This window comes from Nicotiana sylvestris, chromosome 9 (assembly GCF_000393655.2).
Source record: "Nicotiana sylvestris chromosome 9, ASM39365v2, whole genome shotgun sequence".
NCBI classification, from domain to species: Eukaryota; Viridiplantae; Streptophyta; class Magnoliopsida; order Solanales; family Solanaceae; genus Nicotiana; species Nicotiana sylvestris.
In genome coordinates, this window is record NC_091065.1 from 189,571,689 (window position 1) to 189,591,726 (window position 20,038).

A 20,038-nucleotide genomic window follows, 5' to 3' on the forward strand; every position below is an offset into this window, starting at 1 on the left:
CTCCTTGGAAGAGTGAAATTCACACACTGTGCCACATAAGTTTTAAGGGTGCAAATAATTTTACTTTAAAATAATTTAGTGGGATAATAAAACTTTCGTAAAGGTAGAGTGTGTAGTTGGAAATCCGCTTATAGGTTAGGGGGTACTTATGCATTTTTTCCAAATATGGCCTCGGCCGGCAAGTATGCCCTCCAAATTTGGGTGTGTACAAATAGACACTTAAACTTATTTTCACTTTTTGATACACCAACTTACAAAATAATTATCTAGTCACCTCCAAATGTGCCACGACAGTGCCACATCAACATTTGTGTTTATGTGTTTAACTTTATACAAGTTGAGGTGCCTATTTGCAGGCACCCAAAGTTTGAGGGCCTGTTTATGTATTATGCCCCTTTATTAAAAGTGACTTTCTATCTTGAAAAAACGCAGACGGAAAAAGACCAGGCATTGACTACGACTATGTCGGAGCTATTGCTCTGGCTAGCCCGAGAAAGGCTGCGTGGTTTAGTTTTGGCAGAAGAATCAGCTCCATCGATTTTATCAGTAACCGAACATTTAGATGCTTTATCAGGAGAGCTAAATCGGTTGAAACTTTTGTTAAAAGGCAGCAATAAGAATCAGCAACATACAAATGGTGCAAGGGAAATTGAGATGCGAGTTAGGCGAATTGAATATCTCGTTTATCGAATGGAGGATGTTGTGGAAATATCAAGAGGAAGTTCATCTAAAATGGGGTTTGTTAAAGGTATAAAAACGATGTTTATCAGAGATGCTGCACTTACTCTCCAGCAGATTAGATCCGAGATTGAGGTCAACTGCGAGCAAATTAGAATTGCTTATAATGCAGTTAATAAGAAGGAAGATCAAGGTCAAATGAGAAATTCTCCTATTTTGCCCCAACAACTATTTGGTATTGAGGAGGATAAGAAGAAAGTGCTTGGAGTTACGTTATCTGGAGTCGGCTCGTCTTCCCACTCAGGGTCCGGCAACCCCGAGTCGTCCTCCCACTTGGTGTCCGGTATCCCCCAGTCGTCTTCCCACTCGGTGTCCTGCATCACCGAGTCGTCGTCCTACATCCCTGAGTCGTCCTCCCAATCCGTGTCCAACATCCCGAAGTCGCCGTCCCACTCCATGTCCGACATCCCCGAGTCGTCCTCTCACTCGGTGTCCGACATCCCTGAGTCGTCCTCCCACTCGGTGTCTGGTACCCCCAAGTTGTCCTTCCACTCTGTGTCCAACATCCCCGAGTCGTCCTCTCACTCGGTGTCCTGCATCCCCGAGTCGTCGTCCTACATCCCTGAGTCGTCCTCCCAATCCGTGTCCAACATCCCGAAGTCGCCGTCCCACTCCATGTCCAACATCCCCCAGTCGTCCTCTCACTCCGTGTCCGACATCCCCCAGTCGTCCTCTCACTCGGTGTCCGACATCCCTGAGTCGTCCTCCCACTCGGTGTCTGGTACCCCCAAGTTGTCCTTCCACTCTGTGTCCAACATCCCCGAGTCGTTCTCGCACTCGGTGTCCTGCATCCCCGAGTCGTCGTCCTGCATCCCTGAGTCGTCCTCCCAATCCGTGTCCAACATCCCGAAGTCGCCGTCCCACTCCATGTCCAACATCCCGAAGTCGCCATCCCACTCGGTGTCCGACATCCCCGAGTCGTCCTCTCACTCGGTGTCCGACATCCCTGAGTCATCCTCCCACTCGGTGTCTGGTACCCCCAAGTCGTCCTTCCACTCGCTGTACGGTATCCCCGAGTCTTCCTTCCACTCGCTGTACGGTATCCCCGAGTCTTCCTCCCACTCGGTGTCCAGTATCCCTAAGTCATCATCCCACTCAGTGTCCTGCATCCCTAAGTCGTCGTCCTCCCACTCAGTGTCCTGCATCCCCGAGTTGTCCTTCCACTCTGTGTCTGGCATCCCCAAGTCATCCTCTCACTTGGTGCCTAACATCCCCGAGTCATCCTCTCACTCAGTGTACAACATCCCCGAGTCATCCTCCCACTCGGTGTCTGGTACCCCCAAGTCGTCCTTCCACTCGCTGTACGGTATCCCCGAGTCTTCCTCCCACTCGGTGTCCAGTATCCCTAAGTCATCATCCCACTCAGTGTCCTGCATCCCTAAGTCGTCGTCCTCCCACTCAGTGTCCTGCATCCCCGAGTTGTCCTTCCACTCTGTGTCTGGCATCCCCAAGTCGTCCTCTCACTTGGTGCCTAACATCCCCGAGTCATCCTCTCACTCAGTGTACAACATCCCCGAGTCGTCCTCCCACTTGGGGGTCTTGGTCTTCCCAATATTTGGAGTTGTTGGCTCAGGGAAGACAACTCTGGCTAATGTTATTCTCAATGACCAACTTGTTACTGGTAACTTTAAGTATCGCATCTGGATTTATGTACCCGAGAATTGTAAAAGCAAGGATATACTTCGACAAATACACGAACAGATCGATGGAAAGAACGGAAACATGTTGTACTCCGAAGAACAATTGCTTGAAGAAGTTAGCAAAAGCCTTAAATCTCAGAGGAGCTTAATCGTCCTAGATGATGTACGGTCCATTGAAGCTTGGAAAACCCTGCATATAACATTGCCACGGCTTAAGAAAGGTAGCAAAATACTGGTGACAACCCGGGAAGTATCTGTAGCGGAATACATATCTGAAAAGCATGAGTTCCATAATATGAGGACCTTGAATGAGGACGAAAGCTGGGATTTGTTTACTCATGTGTTCTCTCCCCAGTATCCAGGTTGGTGAATTTCCCAACCCAAACTTATCTTAAACTAACTATCTCTATAATTTTATTGTTAACTTATCATGTAGTTGGTAAAGTAAAGATAACCAAGTATTTGTTTGGATGGTTGTTCTGTATCGTTTTATAATGTATAGTATATATTGTATTGTATTGTACTGTACTGTATCGTTTTGATGTATATAATGTTTGGATAGATTGTATTGTTTGTTGTCATTTCATGATGCCATGCACCAATAATATAAAGAATAAACTTGCAATATTATAATTAAGAAGTAAGGTACTGTTAGGACCCGGTGGCACTAAACACTACTGCACAGCGGAATAAAATAAATGATCAACGAAACCAAAAATAAATGACACAATATTTAACGTGGTTCACCTAAAACGTTTAGGCTACGTCCACAAATCCGACACCAACTTCCACTAAAACATTTAGCAGGCATACAAAGAGAGACTTCCCCAATAATTTGGAGGTACAACAATTCCTGAGCTCTACCCAAAATAGTGGCGCACACAAAAGTGTTTCCCGAAAAATACCCGACTAGTATTCTACTCACTATTTTGTCACTCCCCTGTTAGGAAACATTCCTAAAGGAACTATATCTCTCTCCCTCTCAAACTCTTTCTTCTTGAGTTTTGATATTTTTTTTTTTGGTTTCGTTGATCATTTATTTTATTCCGCTGTGCAGTAGTGTTTAGTGCCACCGGGTCCTAACAAGTGGCATCAGAGCTTTGGTTAGAGTACTATTCATACGTACGAGTACTATTCATCCATACGGGCACTATTCATATCCACGGTTACTATTCACCGTCAGATTTTTTTTTTAGATTGCAGAAGTCTGTCAAATTCTGATCTAAATGGAGGCGAGGACAAGCAAGATGGTCAACCTGAATGGCACAAATTATCACTTATGGAGAAACAAGATGAAGGATCTCCTGTTCGTGACAAAGATGCACCTGCCGGTGTTCAGTTCTCAGAAACCTGAAGATAAGTCAGACGAGGACTGGGAATTTGAGCACAACCAAGTGTGCGGCTACATACGGCAATTTGTTGAAGACAATGTGTACAACCACATTTCTGGTGTGACACATGCAAGGTCGTTATGGGACAAGCTCGAAGAGTTGTATGCCTCTAAAACAGGTAACAACAAATTATTTTACTTGACAAAATTAATGCAAGTAAAATATGTAGAAGGGACAACTGTGGCAGATCACCTTAATGAAATACAAGGGATTGTCGACCAGTTGTCGGGAATGGGCATAAAGTTCGATGACGAGGTACTTGCTCTTATGGTGCTGGCAACACTCCCAGAGTCATGGGAAACCTTGAAGGTTTCAATCACCAATTCTGCACCCAACGGTGTGGTAAACATGGAGACAGTCAAGAGTGGCATTCTGAATGAAGAAATGAGACGCCGATCACAAGGAACATCTTCTTCACAGTCAGAGGTGTTGGCTGTTACGACCAGGGGGAGAAGTCAAAATAAGAGCCAGAGTAACAGAGATAAGAGCAGAGGTAAATCCAACAAATTTGCAAATGTTGAGTGCCATTACTGCAAAAAGAAGGGGCATATCAAAAGATTTTGCCGACAGTTCCAGAATGACCAGAAGAAGAACAAAGGCAAAAAGGTGAAGCCCGAAGAAAGCAGTGATGATGAAACGAACTCCTTTGGTGAGTTCAACGTTGTCTACGATGACGACATTATCAATCTGACAACCCAAGAGATGACCTGGGTGATTGATAGTGGGGCTACCATTCATGCGACGCCACGGAGAGAACTCTTCTCATCTTACACACCTGGAGACTTTGGTCGTGTAAAGATGGGAAATGCCAATTTCTCAACAGTTGTAGGCAAAGGTGATGTTTGCCTAGAGACCATGAATGGGATGAAGCTACTTTTAAGAGATGTCAGGCATGTTCCAGATATGCGCCTGAATCTGATCTCCGTAGACAAGCTCGATGAGGAAGGTTACTGCAATACCTTCCATAATGGCCAATGGAAGCTCACGAAGGGCTCATTGGTGGTGGCGCGGGGCACGAAGCAGTCAAAGTTGTACGTGACCCAGGCGAGCATCTCCCAACAAGTTATAAATGTTGCGGAGAATGATAGCAATATCAAGTTGTGGCATAGACGTCTTGGCCACATGAGTGAGAAGTCAATGGCGCGTTTGGTAAAGAAGAACGCCTTACCAGGTCTAAACCAGATCCAGTTGAAGAAGTGTGCTGACTGTTTAGCTGGGAAACAAAACAGAGTTTCGTTCAAAAGATTCCCTCCTTCCAGAAGGCAAAATGTGTTGGATCTGGTACACTCAGATGTATGTGGACCTTTCAAGAAGTCCCTCGGTGGTGCCCGATATTTCGTGACCTTTATTGATGATCATTCACGAAAGACATGGGTATACACGCTGAAGACCAAGGATCAAGTGTTTCAAGTTTTCAAACAGTTTCTGACCTTGGTGGAAAGAGAGACTGGTAAGAAGTTGAAGTGCATCCGGACAGACAATGGCGGTGAATACCAGGGTCAATTTGATGCTTACTGTAAAGAGCATGGTATTCGACATCAGTTCACACCTCCTAAAACTCCCCAGTTGAATGGCTTGGCTGAGAGGATGAACAGAACTTTGATCGAGAGAACCAGATGTTTACTCTCTCATTCAAAGTTACCAAAGGCTTTCTGGGGTGAAGCTCTAGTTACAGCAGCCTATGTGCTGAACCATTCACCCTGTGTCCCTCTTCAGTACGAGGCTCCAGAAAAGATTTGGTCAGGAAGAGATATCTCTTATGATCAATTACGGGTATTTGGCTGCAAAGCCTATGTCCATGTTCCGAAAGATGAAAGGAGCAAACTTGATGTCAAGACAAGGGAGTGTGTATTCATCGGCTATGGTCAAGACATGCTTGGCTATAAGTTCTATGATCCGGTGCAGAAGAAGCTCGTCAGGAGTCGAGATGTCGTGTTCGTTGAGGACCAAACAATTGAAGACATTGACAAAGTAGAGAAGTCCACTGATGATTCTGCTGAGTTTGAGTTGCCTCCAACAGTGGTGCCGAGACAAGTTGGAGATGATGTTCAGGATAATCAACCTGAAGCCCCTGATCTTCCTAATGAAGATGAACCAGCAGATACTGAAGGTAACGAGGACAATGGTGATGATGATGCAGACGAGGAGGATCAACCTCAACCACCAATCCTCAATAACCCTCCTTATCACACAAGATCTGGAAGAGTTGTGCAACAGTCTACCAGATATTCTCCACATGAGTATGTGTTACTCACTGACGGGGGAGAACCCGACAGCTTTGAAGAAGCTATTGATGATGAACATAAGGAGAAGTGGATAGAAGCCATGCAAGACGAGATGAAATCCTTGCATGAGAACAAGACGTTTGAGCTGGTGAAGTTGCCGAAAGGCAAGAGAGCTTTGAAGAATAAGTGGGTGTTCAAGATGAAGCATGATGAACACAATTCCCTTCCGAGATTCAAAGCAAGATTGGTCGTCAAAGGTTTCAATCAAAGGAAAGGCATTGACTTTGATGAAATATTCTCACCAGTTGTGAAAATGACCTCAATACGCACGGTGCTGGGATTAGCAGCAAGCCTCAACCTGGAGGTTGAGCAGATGGATGTAAAAACCGCCTTCCTACATGGTGATTTGGAAGAGGAGATATACATGGAGCAACCAGACGGTTTCCAGCAAAAGGGGAAAGAGGACTGCGTTTGTAGATTGAGGAAAAGCCTCTATGGCTTAAAACAGGCACCAAGGCAGTGGTACAAGAAGTTCGAGTCGGTGATGGGGCAACACGGCTACAAGAAGACAACTTCAGACCATTGTGTGTTCGCTCAGAAGTTTTCTGACGATGATTTCATCATCCTATTGCTCTATGTGGATGATATGTTGATTGTTGGCCGGAATGTTTCCAGAATTAATAGCTTAAAAGAACAGCTAAGCAAGTTCTTCGCCATGAAAGACTTGGGGCCAGCAAAACAGATCCTTGGGATGAGGATTATGCGAGACCGAGAAGCCAAGAAGTTATGGTTGTCTCAGGAGAAGTACATCGAGAAGGTACTTCAACGGTTCAACATGGAGAAAACTAAAGCAGTTAGCTGTCCTCTTGCTAACCACTTTAGATTGAGCACCAAGCAAAGCCCGTCAACAGATGATGAGAGAAGAAAGATGGAGCGGATTCCATATGCTTCAGCAGTAGGAAGTTTGATGTATGCCATGGTTTGTACACGGCCAGATATCGCTCACGCTGTAGGAGTGGTAAGTAGATTTCTTTCTAATCCAGGAAAGGAACATTGGGATGCTGTTAAGTGGATTCTCAGGTATCTTCGAGGAACCTCCAAACTATGCTTATGTTTTGGAGAAGACAACCCTGTGTTGGTTGGCTATACTGATGCAGATATGGCCGGAGATGTTGATTCTAGAAAATCAACTTCAGGATACTTGATTAACTTTTCAGGGGGAGCTGTGTCATGGCAATCAAAGTTGCAAAAATGTGTTGCATTATCAACTACTGAAGCTGAATTCATCGCAGCAACGGAGGCTTGCAAAGAATTGATATGGATGAAGAAGTTCTTAACTGAACTTGGATTTTCGCAAGACGGTTATCAGTTATTTTGTGATAGTCAAAGTGCTATCCACCTTGCGAAGAATGCCTCATTCCATTCCAGATCCAAACATATTGATGTGAGATATAATTGGATCAGGGATGTGTTGGAGAAGAGGATGTTGCGGCTTGAAAAGATCCATACAGACGAAAATGGATCGGACATGTTGACCAAGACTTTACCGAAAGGGAAGTTTGAGTTCTGTAGAGAAGCTGCAGGGATAGTGGATCCACCATATAGTTGGAAGGGGGAGAATTGTTAGTTTTTCCAACAATTATGGTGATGTATGGGAGAGGTAAGCAATGATGCAACTCTCCTTAGTGAGATAAGCAATGATGCAATGAGTGGTAGGTGAGATGGGAATATTGCAAATTGATCCTTCTTGGTAGGTGAGATTTGCACTTTTGGTCCCTATCTCAAAACTATAAATACCCCCTTCCATTTCATTGTATAACACACCAAAAAAATATATCAAAACTCAAGAAGAAAGAGTTTGAGAGGGAGAGAGATATAGTTCCTTTAGGAATGTTTCCTAACAGGGGAGTGACAAAATAGTGAGTAGAATACTAGTCGGGTATTTTTCGGGAAACACTTTTGTGTGCGCCACTATTTTGGGTAGAGCTCAGGAATTGTTGTACCTCCAAATTATTGGGGAAGTCTCTCTTTGTATGCCTGCTAAATGTTTTAGTGGAAGTTGGTGTCGGATTTGTGGACGTAGCCTAAACGTTTTAGGTGAACCACGTTAAATATTGTGTCATTTATTTTTGGTTTCGTTGATCATTTATTTTATTCCGCTGTGCAGTAGTGTTTAGTGCCACCAGGTCCTAACAAGTGGTATCCAAGTATTTGTTTGGATGGTTGTTCTGTATCGTTTTATTATGTATAGTATATATTGTATTGTATTGTACTGTACTGTATCGTTTTGATGTATATAATGTTTGGATAGATTGTATTGTTTGTTGTCATTTCATGATGCCATGCACCAATAATATAAAGAATAAACTTGCAATATTATAATTAAGAAGTAAGGTACAAGGTATAATTATTATATAGAAAGGTAGGATAAATGATAAAATAGAATTATTTAATAATAAGGAAGGCAAGATGAGAGAAAAAAATAAGGTAACGGCGCGATCACACTAAATCGATCGTTCCATAAAGTACAACAGATAACAACCATCCAAACAAGCTGTCAAATTAATCCCAATAATATATAAGAATTTCAAGATAATACTAAGAATACGTCCCAACTCCTCTCGCCACAGTACAACTCTTGGTAATGGCAAAAGAGTGAAGATGTGGATAGATAAATGGACAGGTGATAGCCCTTTAATAAAGATATTCCCAGATCTTTATTCTACTGTTACTCCAATGGGGAATGAAACTTACTTTTTGAGGAGAAAACCATGATGATGGAATGTGTTAAATGGGGACGCCGTAGACATAAAATCACATGGCATGAGTTTTTTCAAAAGGCCTAAATTTCTCAAAGTCAGTGCAACTTAAAGGAAAAAATGAACATTAACACAATGGACGCAAAAATCCATGTGGGTGCTACCAACTATCTACTAAAGCTTAGTCATGGCGATATGCTTACATTAGGTTCAGTGTTTGGTAGGAGTCGGTTTAATCCGTTTAGAGATGTAAATGTTAATAGAAGTTGTGGAGAATCTTTAGGGTTAGAGAACCACAACTCAGTGAATATCAGAAATGAAATAGGTCCAAACGGATGGTGAGATTTATATAACTTACCTCAACTAACCTGGAATTAAGCAGTAGTGACTGTTGTAAGAGAAAATACCATTCCTTTTACATTATTTCTGCAAGAAAATCAATATATAATTTTAGAAATTAAATATTTATTATTTAGTCTTGGCACACTACCTGGCATTTCTTCACCTCCAAACTTAAAACGTCGAGCTGTCACCACTAACACAAGCTTAACTTCAAGATCTTGTTATGCTTATAACTCTTCCACACTTATTTCTGTCTATGACATGACGTTTCAAGAAAGAACAGGAGACTTTTTAGTAGTTCTGTTGTCTAAAAGTATTCAGTAATGGTCCACGAAACCTTAAACTCATTCTGTTACGAGAAAATGTGAACAATGATATTTTAAGTGGAAAGTTTAGGTGTTAATTATCATGTAATTTAGCAGCTTTTGTTTTCTACTTCACTCTTATCAAAGTTTACATGTCAATTATCATGTAATTTGGCCTATGTTGCTCGGACTCTCCAAAAATGCTGCCGCACCCGTGTTGGATCCTCCAAAAATGCGTTAAATTTGGAGGATCTGACACACACACCCCAACATTTTTGAAAAGTCCGAGTAATATAGAATTTAGCAGCTTTTTGTTTTCTACTTCAGTCCTATCTGACATCTGATAAAGTTAACTTTTGCACAATGTTTAGCGGAAGAAAAGATGGTAATGGTGAGACAAATGGTAGGATCTTGTAAAGGCGTGCCACAGCTTATCAAGGAACTTGCATTTTACTTGGCACCTAAACCAGCGGAGGAGTGGGAGATAGTGTATAAAAATATCCAAACATATGTATCCGCATTCTTTTCTACGATTTACAGTGAGTTATCAGATCACTTGAAACCGGGCTTTCTTCACTTGGGTCAGTTCTCAGAAGATGCAGAAATAGAAACCGAAAAGTTGTTTCATCTGTGGATGATTGAAGGCTTTTTATCCACAAAAGAACGTGCTAGAGGGGAGAGAATGATGGACCTGATGGAACGATATCTGAATGAACTGGCACATATTAACATCATAGGGTTGCAACAAGAGGAAGTTCCTACTGAAAAGAAATTCAAGGCTTGCCGCTTTATTGGAGGAATAAAAAACTTATGTGTCGCATGGGGTGAACAAAAACTTTTTCTCAAAATTGTAAATTTAAGAGAAAATGATTGTTCGCTCTCATCTGAAACATTACCGCCTCGACTTGTCATATATCAGGGTGACCATGAACTTTCTGTTGCTTATGAAGTTGCTAATAATGTTCGGAGTCTTCGAGTTGTTGGTGGAAACAGGAAGCAATTTGAAATGCTTAATATTAAGAATTTCAGAGTGCTCAGAATTCTTGATGTTGATGGGATTAATTTTCAAGGACAGAAACTACCACGGGGTATATCTAATCTACTGCTCTTGAGGTATCTGAGTGTCAAAGGGTGTGTCCTTGAGGAGTTGCCATCGTCTATTGGCACGTTGGTGCACTTGCAAGTACTTGATCTGAGAGTGAAAGAATCAACCGAAATGGTTGTTGCAGATGTGCTATGGAAGATGAGGAAATTAAAACATTTATATCTTCCATCAAAGTTTCGGACTCAGAAAGAAGGAGAAAAGTTGCGATTAGATAGCTTAAAGGAGCTTGAAACTATTGAGAACTTCAATACAAGCGTGTGCAAGGTTAACCATGTCTCCAAATTTCCCAAGCTCCGGTACTTGGCAGCAAAGATAGAAGGGAATTTTGAGGATTTCAAGTCAATCAACAGCTACATGAAAACTTCAAACAACTGGCTTTATGCTTCCATTGATATCGTTGATTTGGATTGCTACTCGGAGGAAATGCATTCAGTTTTACGAGAATTTTTATGGTGTGAAGTACTTCAAACCTTGCACTTCAAAGGGCATATTGGCCACCTACCACCATATGATGAAATCTCTCAAAAATTAACTCAGTTGGTACTTAATAATTCTCATCTTAAAGAAGATCCTATGCCAACGTTGGAAAGGCTTCCTAATTTAGCGCGTCTAATCCTCGCTGGTGATGCTTATATGGGGAAGAAAATGGTGTGCTCTGCTTCAGGTTTTCGTCAACTCAAACATTTAGAAATCATGAGTTTGCACTTGCTGGAGAAATTTGAGGTGAATTGTACAGCCATGCCTATAATTTCCGTCCTAAAAATCACAAACTGCGAGAGATATGATCGTGTCATCCCTGACTGTCTGAACGAACGTTCGTCCCTGCACCACCTTGAAATTGTCCTCAGCTAGTTTCACTATGAGCATGGCTAAAACTGCCTTCTCCTGCTTTTCCAGTAAGACTTGTTCTAACTTGGTAGAAGTTGTCATTGGTGTGTGAGTTGGGATCATTTTCTATTAGTGTTTGGTCCAAGCAAATCCTTCTTCTACTGTTTCTCATTTTTTTATATCTCAGTGGCGGATCCAGGATTTATAGGTCGTGGGTGCGTCAATAATTTTTGTAAATTCTAAATGGTCAAACATGATCATAGTGGGTGCTTATGGTCAATAATTGAATTTTTTAGGTATTATCTATGAATATATTACACAGTTTGGCCAAAGTCAATTGGTGCTTCAGCATCCATACCTCCAAAGGTAGATCCGCCAATGTTATAACCATGGTATCTGGGCTAGCTTGTGTGTCCCTCAACTAGTTTCATGGGGTAGAAATGACACTAGGTAGCCACGCTGAAGGGGTGCTATTTAGGAATTAAGCAATGCATCTTGAATTTCAGTTTTTCAGTTTATTTTTTCAGGACAAAAATGTCCTAAATAGTCTATTTTAGTTTAAAATTTCAGGACAAAATAAGGGCTGGCTAATTTCTAAATAGCATGTTGAGAATGACTATTTGTGCACTTGCTCCTTCTATGGGTTACCTGCCCCTTTCCATTAGCAATAATAGGTATCAGATAACTCTGTCCACTAATGCTTGGACAGATAAGAAGAAATTACCTAGTGAAACGGGATACTGTTTCTCATTTTTATTTTTACAATAAATTTAGATGACATTAAATAAGGATGTGGATAATTTTGAAGGAAAAACTTTGAGTTTATTCTCTAGGTAATTATGAAAGTCAAAGCGGATTTAATATGACTACTAGTATGTAGGTAGATTTGTTGTACGTGTATTTTATATAATACAATTTTAAAAATCTCATAACTATTACTCCACTCATTTCATTTTATGTGATAGCGTTTGATTTAACATGAAGCTTCATAAAGAAAGAAATCTTTTAAATTTTGTGATATAAAGTATGCTATAGATATTTGTCTGGTGACATCAAACATAAAATTGGAAATTTAAAGTTAAATTATTTTTGCATATAAAAAATTGTCATTATATTTAGGACGTACTAAAAATAAATGTTTATTACGTAAAATGGGACAGGGAGTATTAAACGATTTGCTTGAGTTATAAAATACTAAGAAATTTTAAAGAAAATGTGTAAGTTTTGAAAATGAAAAATGTTGACTCCATTAGCCAGCTCAAGCGAGGATGAAATCCTGCCCCATAGAGAAATCCTCAAATGTCTTACTGTGATTTTTTAGAATTTTTACGAGAATATTTTATGACAATTATCATTATTTCTGTAATCTAATACTAAAAACTTAAAAGCAATTCAAAAATATTTTGACTAAATAATTTTATTTTTATTTAATTTTTGTATTATAAATATGTCACTATAATTTTGGGCAAAAAAAAAGAGCCTTAAAATTTATAATCTTAAATACGCCATAATATTTTTTGGGACTAATCTTAAACTATAACATTTATATGGTATAAAAACTTATAATTAGACGTAAAATGGTAACTGTAAGTTAAATTTCTTCAAATTTAATTTTATTTAAGGTTATTTTTTTTCTAAACAAATTAAAAAAATATAAATTGACAAGGAAAGAATAGTTATTTTTATAAAGGAAATACAATCAAAAAGAAAATAACATTGTATAGCCGCTCTCAAAATAATAGTGTATGTATATATATATTTATATATACACACACACAAAGGGGATGTAGTGTACTACCTACGGGTTCAACTGAACCCATAACTTTCGACGCGGAGTAAAAATTTGTATGTAAAAATTCATAAAAATTGTAAAAATAGTAGATATGAACTCATAACTTTAAAATATAATGGATTCAATGTTAAAAACCTTAAAATTAAACCCATAGAATTTAAATCCAGGATCCGCCTCTGCGCACACACATACATTCTATGTTATATGTAAAAATTATATAAATTTTATATATTTTTTCGGCTATCGATATAAATAGTTTCTAGCGCGTGTTAAAAGTGAAAAATCCCCCAAAATTTACAGGATGAACCGAAAAATACGTATTTGGCGCCACCTAGCAACGGCTCTCTTCTTTCAACCACTCTCGTTTTCTTTGCAAAAACAAACAGAATTTTCCTTAACCATCTATTCTTTCCACCTCTCTTTCTCTTTGTCTCAAATCAAAAACTTTTTCTTCTCTTTTTCTGCTAAAAAAAAACTTAAAATATAATGCTCATTTGCTTTCCTCTGCCGCCTGATATTTAACAAAATTCTATCATGCCGCCTGCCACCACTATGGTCCACCCTCCCCACAATATAAAAACTCAGCCCTCTCAAAAACCCGACCCGAATCCGTCACCGTTAGACGATCCGATCATCGTCGTCGACCTCGTATGGCCATTCGAGGAACTCGAAGGGCTCGATCGAGACGATTTTCGAGAGGCAGCTTACGAGATATTCTTCACGGCATGCCGGTCATCACCGGGGTTCGGTGGCAGAACGACGGCAATTTCTAATTCTCTCAATCCGTCGTCGGAGGGATCGGGAGATGGAAACGGGTCCGGGCCCGGGCCGGGTTCAGGTTCGGGCTTGTCGGGCCCTGGATCACCGAAGCCGCCCGGGGTAGGGATGGCAATAACTAGTAGGGTGAAAACGGCATTAGGATTAAAGATGTTGAAGAAGTCGCCGTCCTGTAGGACTAGTACTTTTAATGCTCCGTCTTCCCCTAATGCCGGGACGCCGAGCCCTAAAGCGGGCTCGGCAGTGGTGCCGCAGGCGAAGATACGGAGGCCGTTGACGTCGGCGGAGATTATGAGGCTGCAGATGAAAGTGTCGGAGCAGAGTGATAATAGGCTAAGGAAAACTCTTATGAGAACTCTTGTTGGCCAAGTACGTAAATAATGTCTATATGTATTTTTACATGTTTTAGTCTTTTTAATCCCAGAAGAAAAATTTATTGGTTTAGCAAAAATAATGTTTTATTTTTTAAAGAATGAAACACCTTTTCTAAATAACCATATTTTTTTATTGAATTAATAACTTAAATAGTTGCTCATCCAACCGCTTAAACTAAAGCAGGTGGATGTATATATATATGTATAATCGATGTATAATATGTGTATAACCGTGTATAATCAACGTATAATGTATGTATACCAACTAAGAAAAGTAAACAATGAATCCACTAAGCTATTTTCATAAATAGAAAAATTAGCTACCCAACAATTTAAATTAAAAATAGCAGATGGATGTATAATATATGAATAATTCATTTATAATATGTGTATAACCATATATAATTAATGTAATAATCTCTGTATACCAGCTTGGAAAAGAAATCAGTGAATCCGACCGCTATTTGTGTAAAGATCCCATTTTTGAATATGATCACTTTGACCCTCTTTTTGTATGTAACTTATTTGTCATTATAATTGTTACCTGATTTTCTCTCTATTATTTAGTTCAAATTTTATCTATTATAATCCTTTCATTTTATTTTTTTTTTTATTTTTTTTTTAGATTTACTAATGAATTATGAAAGCTTCTTTTGAGGTTAATTTCATCATGCAGGTGGAATGTGATAATGCAGAGGTTTTGCTTGATAATTATCCAATGTAGAAAGGGCTGCCAATTACAGTTTTATATACTTTTGTAGATAAAAAAAAAAAGTTAGACCTTTACATTTTAGAAAAAATCAAATCTAAACACAAGTGATTTTTGTAATTTTATTTTTAAAATAACAATCTTCCAAACACAAATCTATGGAAACTTCAAAAAGCTATATGATTGCTATTTTTCATTTCTAGTATTGTTAAATTCTATTTAGAAATGCCCTTTGTTTTGTGGTTTTCATTCTTATTCGAGCCGTGGAAACAGCCTCTTGCAGCATCGTAGGATAAGGCTGCGTACAATAGACCCTTGTGGTCTGGCCCTTCCCCGGGCCCCCGCATAGCGGGAGCTTAGTGTACCGGACTGCCCTTTTATTCTTATTTGTACTGTTTCATCTTCTTTCTCATTCAACGTAATGTAAAATTGTAAACAGAAATACTCAAGAATTAGTACCTCTAACAAATGTATGTGAACTTTGTGCAGATGGGGAGGCGAGCAGAGACAATAATCCTACCATTGGAGCTTTTACGCCACCTTAAACCATCCGAATTCAACGATCCTCAAGAATACCATCTATGGCAAAAGCGCCAGCTTCGCATCCTTGAAATAGGCCTTCTCCTTCACCCCTCTATCCCCGTAGAAAAAGACAATGCATCCGCTGCGCGTTTAAGAGAGATCATTCAAGCTTGTGAGTACAAACCTATTGACACGAGCAAAAATTCCGAAACAATGAGATCACTCTGCAATGCTGTAGTTTCCTTAGCTTGGAGAAGTGCTGATGGTGCCCCTAACGATACTTGTCGTTGGGCGGATGGATTCCCTCTCAATATCCACATTTACACGGCTCTTTTAGGCTCGATCTTTGATCTTAAAGACGATACGTTAGTCCTCAATGAGGTCGATGAGCTTCTTGAATTGATGAAAAAGACATGGTCTACATTGGGTGTTAATAGATCAATTCATAACTTGTGTTTTACATGGGTACTTTTCGAGCAATATGTCGTGACTAACCAAATCGAGCCTGATCTTCTCGGTGCAACATTGACCATGTTAACAGAAGTTGCAAATGATGCTAAGAAGGTGGACACAGAGCGTATTTATCTGAAGATGTTAAAGAATGTTTTATCATCGATGAAACGATGGTGTGAGAAGAGATTGTTGAATTATCATGCAAGTTTTCACGCGGAAAATATTGTACTAATGGAAAATATAATTCCTCTTATGTTCTCTGCGTCAAAAATATTAGAGGAAGATGTTCCAGGATCTGTATCTTCTGCTGCTGAAAAAGGGGACGTGAAAGATGATACCACAGGGAATAGAGTGAATCACTTTATCCGTTCCTCTTTAAGAACTGCATTCAGTAAGGTTTGTATTTTAGCACTTCTTTTTTAACCCTTGTCGCCTGAGCCGAGGGTCTTTCGAAAACAGCCCCTCTATTCTCTTCAGGTAGGAGTAAGGTCTCCGTACACTATACCCTCTCCAGATCCCACTTGTGGGATTTCATTGGGCTGTTTTTTTTTTTAAATCCTTGTCGCCTGAGCCGAGGGTCTTCCGAAAACAACCTCTCTACCTTCTTCAGGTAGAGGTAAGGTCTGCGTATACTCTACCCCTATGTTGCTCAGACCCTCTAAAAATGTTGCCTAGTGTATGTCGGATCCTCCAAATTAGTGCATTTTTTGGAGGATCCGATACGGGTGCGACAACATTTTGGAGAGTCCGCTCAACATAACTTTACCCTCCCTATACTAGTGAGATTACACAGGGTTGATTGTTGTTGTTGTTTTTAACCCTTGTCTATACATGTTCAGTTCAAATAATAACATCACCTTTCGTTTTTCTTAGATCTTGGAAGAACGGAATATAAACATTGTGAGTTTTGAAAGTGAAGGCGTGATCGATACACTCATTAAGTTAGCTAATGAAACAGAAGAATTGGCAACTAAGGAGAAGGAAATATTTACTCCTATCCTCAAGAAATGGCATCCAATTGCAGCCGGAGTTGCAGCAGTGACATTACATACTTGTTATGGAAGTTTGTTAAGGCAATACTTAGCAGGAACAACATTTCTCACAAGCGAAACAGCGTTAGTATTGCAGAGAGCTGGAAAACTCGAAAAGGTTTTAGTCCAAATGGTAGTAGAGGACTCGGTCGATTGTGAAGATGGAGGCAAAACAATGGTGAGGGAAATGATTCCTTATGAAGTTGATTCAATCAAAATTAACCTATTGAGGAAATGGATCCAAGATAGTTTGAAGAAAGGGAAAGAGGTTCTTGTGAGATCAAAAGACTCTGAAGTAAGTTGTTTCGTTACTTTTTCAATTTAAAAATAGGGACTTCTATAATTCAGGGGCGGAGCTAGAAGCCCGTATGCAGGTTTAGCAGAACGTAGTAACTTATGCTCAACCAGTATATTTGTGTTAACAACCACTTGAAGCCGTGATTCTAAAATTTAGAACCCATAAAGTTAGAATTCTGGTTCTGCCTCGGTCCATACTCGTACTAGAAGGCAGGGGCAGATTTAGGGGGGCGGACGGGGTTCACCCGAACCCCCTTCGCCGGAAAATTATACTGTATATATAAGGCAAAATCTGTTTTTTACCTCTATATATTAAGTTTTGAACCCCCTTAACACAACACCAAAATTTAGTTTAGTGGTCAAGGGGGTTCAAAACCTTCGTAAAGTCATAAGTTCAATTCCCACTGAACTAATGTAAAATATTTGTTATGCAGACATGGAATCCAAAGTCCAAAAGTGAGCCATATGCACAATCAGCCATTGATCTAGTGAAACATGCCAAGGAAGCAGTGGACAACTTCTTCGAGATTCCGATAATCATCACTGAGAATTTGGTCAATGATCTTGCTGATGGCATAGAAAACCTATTCAAAGATTATGTTACCTTTGTTGCATCATGTGGTAAGAACTTTTCCTTCAAATTCATAGCTCAAAGTCATATTTGATGCTCAAATAGTTTTTGTTTTTAAATGTTTTTTGGTTTTATGCGAAGAATTAACCTAAATAGCGGCTCAGCTAACTGCTTAAGCTAAGAATAGCCAGCAGATGTAGAATATATCTATGATTCATGTATAATATGTGTAAACCATATTATACTGTCTAATAAAAGTAAACAATGAATCTGACCGGCTATTTGTGTAATAATCCCTTTTTCTGCAGGATCAAAACAGAGTTATATGCCTACACTCCCTCCTTTAACAAGATGTGGTCAAGACTCAAGATTTGTGAAACTGTGGAAGAAAGCTGCTTGCAGTGTCGGATCAAACGATCCGAACCAGCATTTGACAGACGAAGACAACAATCCGCGCCCTTCAACAAGCCGAGGAACTCAACGCCTTTATATAAGGCTTAACACCTTACATTACCTTCTTCAGCAACTCAATTCCCTCGACAAAACACTATCGCTCTCCTCAAGAGTTATCGCTACTCCAGGAAGTCGTTACAACAAGAACAGACAGCTCGCATGTTGTTCCTTCTTCGATCCAACACGTTCATCCATCCAAGCAGCCGTTCAATACGTATCAGAAGTTGCTGCTTATCGTCTGATCTTCTTCGATTCCAACAATGTATTCTACGCAAGCCTATACGTAAATGATGTTGAAAATGCACGTATTCGACCAGCTTTAAGGATACTTAAGCAGAACCTGACACTTTTATGTGCCATTCTCATCGACCGAGCTCAACCATTAGCACTCAAAGAAGTGATGAAGGCATCTTTTGAGGCCTATCTTATGGTTTTACTAGCCGGTGGAAGCCGACGAAACTTCTCCAGAATGGATCATCAAATGATTGAGGAAGATTTTGAGAGTTTAAAGAGAGTATTTTGTACTTGTGGAGAAGGATTAATACTAGAAGATGTGGTGGAAAAAGAAGCTAAAATAGGTGAAGGAGTTGTGGCATTAATGGGACAGACAACTGAACAATTAGTAGAAGATTTCAGCAGTGTGGCTTGTGAAAGTAGTGGAATGGGAGTTGTGGGAACAGGACAGAAACTACCTATGCCACCAACAACAGGAAAATGGAATAGATCAGATGCTAATACAATCTTGAGGGTAATTTGTTATAGAAATGATAAATTTGCTAATCATTTCTTAAAGAAAACATTTCACTTAGCAAAGAGAAGGGGTTGAGAAAATTGGCCTAAAAGATGGTCAAAAAGGGAAAAAAAAAAAGAATTTTACTTGTACAGAAAAATCAAGAAAAATTAAAATTTTCAAGTATATATGTATTAATTCCTGGCCTTGTTATTTCTTTGTTCTTATTCTTCCTCTTGAGCCGAGGGTCTTTCGGAAACAACCTCTCTACCTCCGCAGGGTAGGGTAAGGTCTGCGTATACATTATCCTCCCGAGACACCACTTGTGAGATTCCACTGGATTGTTATTACTGTTGTAAGTATATATGTATTAAAGTTGATGTATTAAACTAGAAGGGGATTTTACTTGTACAGAAAAATCAAGAATTAAAATTTTCAAGTATATATGCTATTATTAAAGTTGATTTATCATCTTGAGAGCATTGTACTAATTTGTCTTCCTTTATGTTCATGGAACTAGGTATCATTGGGATATTTTTGGACGGGTTAAACGTGTAGCCCGAATAAGGAAACATGACAATGTATAGTCGCTTTTAAAATAATAGTCGAAAAATATATATTATTTCTATACATATATATTTCTGTATGTTACATATAAAAAATATACAAATTTTATATACTATAGAAAAATCAAGAATTAAAATTTCCAAGTATATATGCTATTATTATAGTTGATTTATCTACTTGAGAGCATTGTACTAATTTGTCTTCCTTTATGTTTATGGAGTCAGTGGCGGACCCAAGATTTTATATAAACGGGTTCAAATTTACATCACAATAGCCGACATAAAATCAACATTAGGCATAGCAAGCAAGTTAGTTACTCAATTTTTTTCCCATTCTCCACTCAAATGAAGTCACATTTTTAAGTCGGGGCTCTTTTATTTAAGAAGTGCTGCATTTTTTTAATAAAAGAATTTTAAAAATCTGCTTAAA

At 39.5% G+C, this 20,038-nt stretch overlaps 2 protein-coding genes across 2 annotated transcripts; both read left to right on the top strand.

Moving 5' to 3' along the window:
* Window positions 1-429: 429 nt before the first annotated feature.
* On the top strand, window positions 430-11,670 carry LOC104227953 (disease resistance protein RPP8-like). The gene is made up of 2 exons (XM_070155899.1): window positions 430-2,740; window positions 9,772-11,670. The coding sequence occupies exons 1-2, from the start codon at window positions 463-465 to the stop codon at window positions 11,355-11,357; spliced, it is 3,864 nt and encodes a 1,287-aa protein (XP_070012000.1). The 5' UTR covers window positions 430-462; the 3' UTR covers window positions 11,358-11,670.
* Window positions 11,671-13,545: 1,875 nt separating this feature from the next.
* LOC104229994 (protein unc-13 homolog) lies at window positions 13,546-19,513 on the top strand. Its single transcript, XM_009782724.2, has 5 exons — window positions 13,546-14,271; window positions 15,475-16,356; window positions 16,834-17,286; window positions 17,723-17,909; window positions 18,168-19,513. The coding sequence occupies exons 1-5, from the start codon at window positions 13,660-13,662 to the stop codon at window positions 19,136-19,138; spliced, it is 3,105 nt and encodes a 1,034-aa protein (XP_009781026.1). The 5' UTR covers window positions 13,546-13,659; the 3' UTR covers window positions 19,139-19,513.
* Window positions 19,514-20,038: the final 525 nt, after the last annotated feature.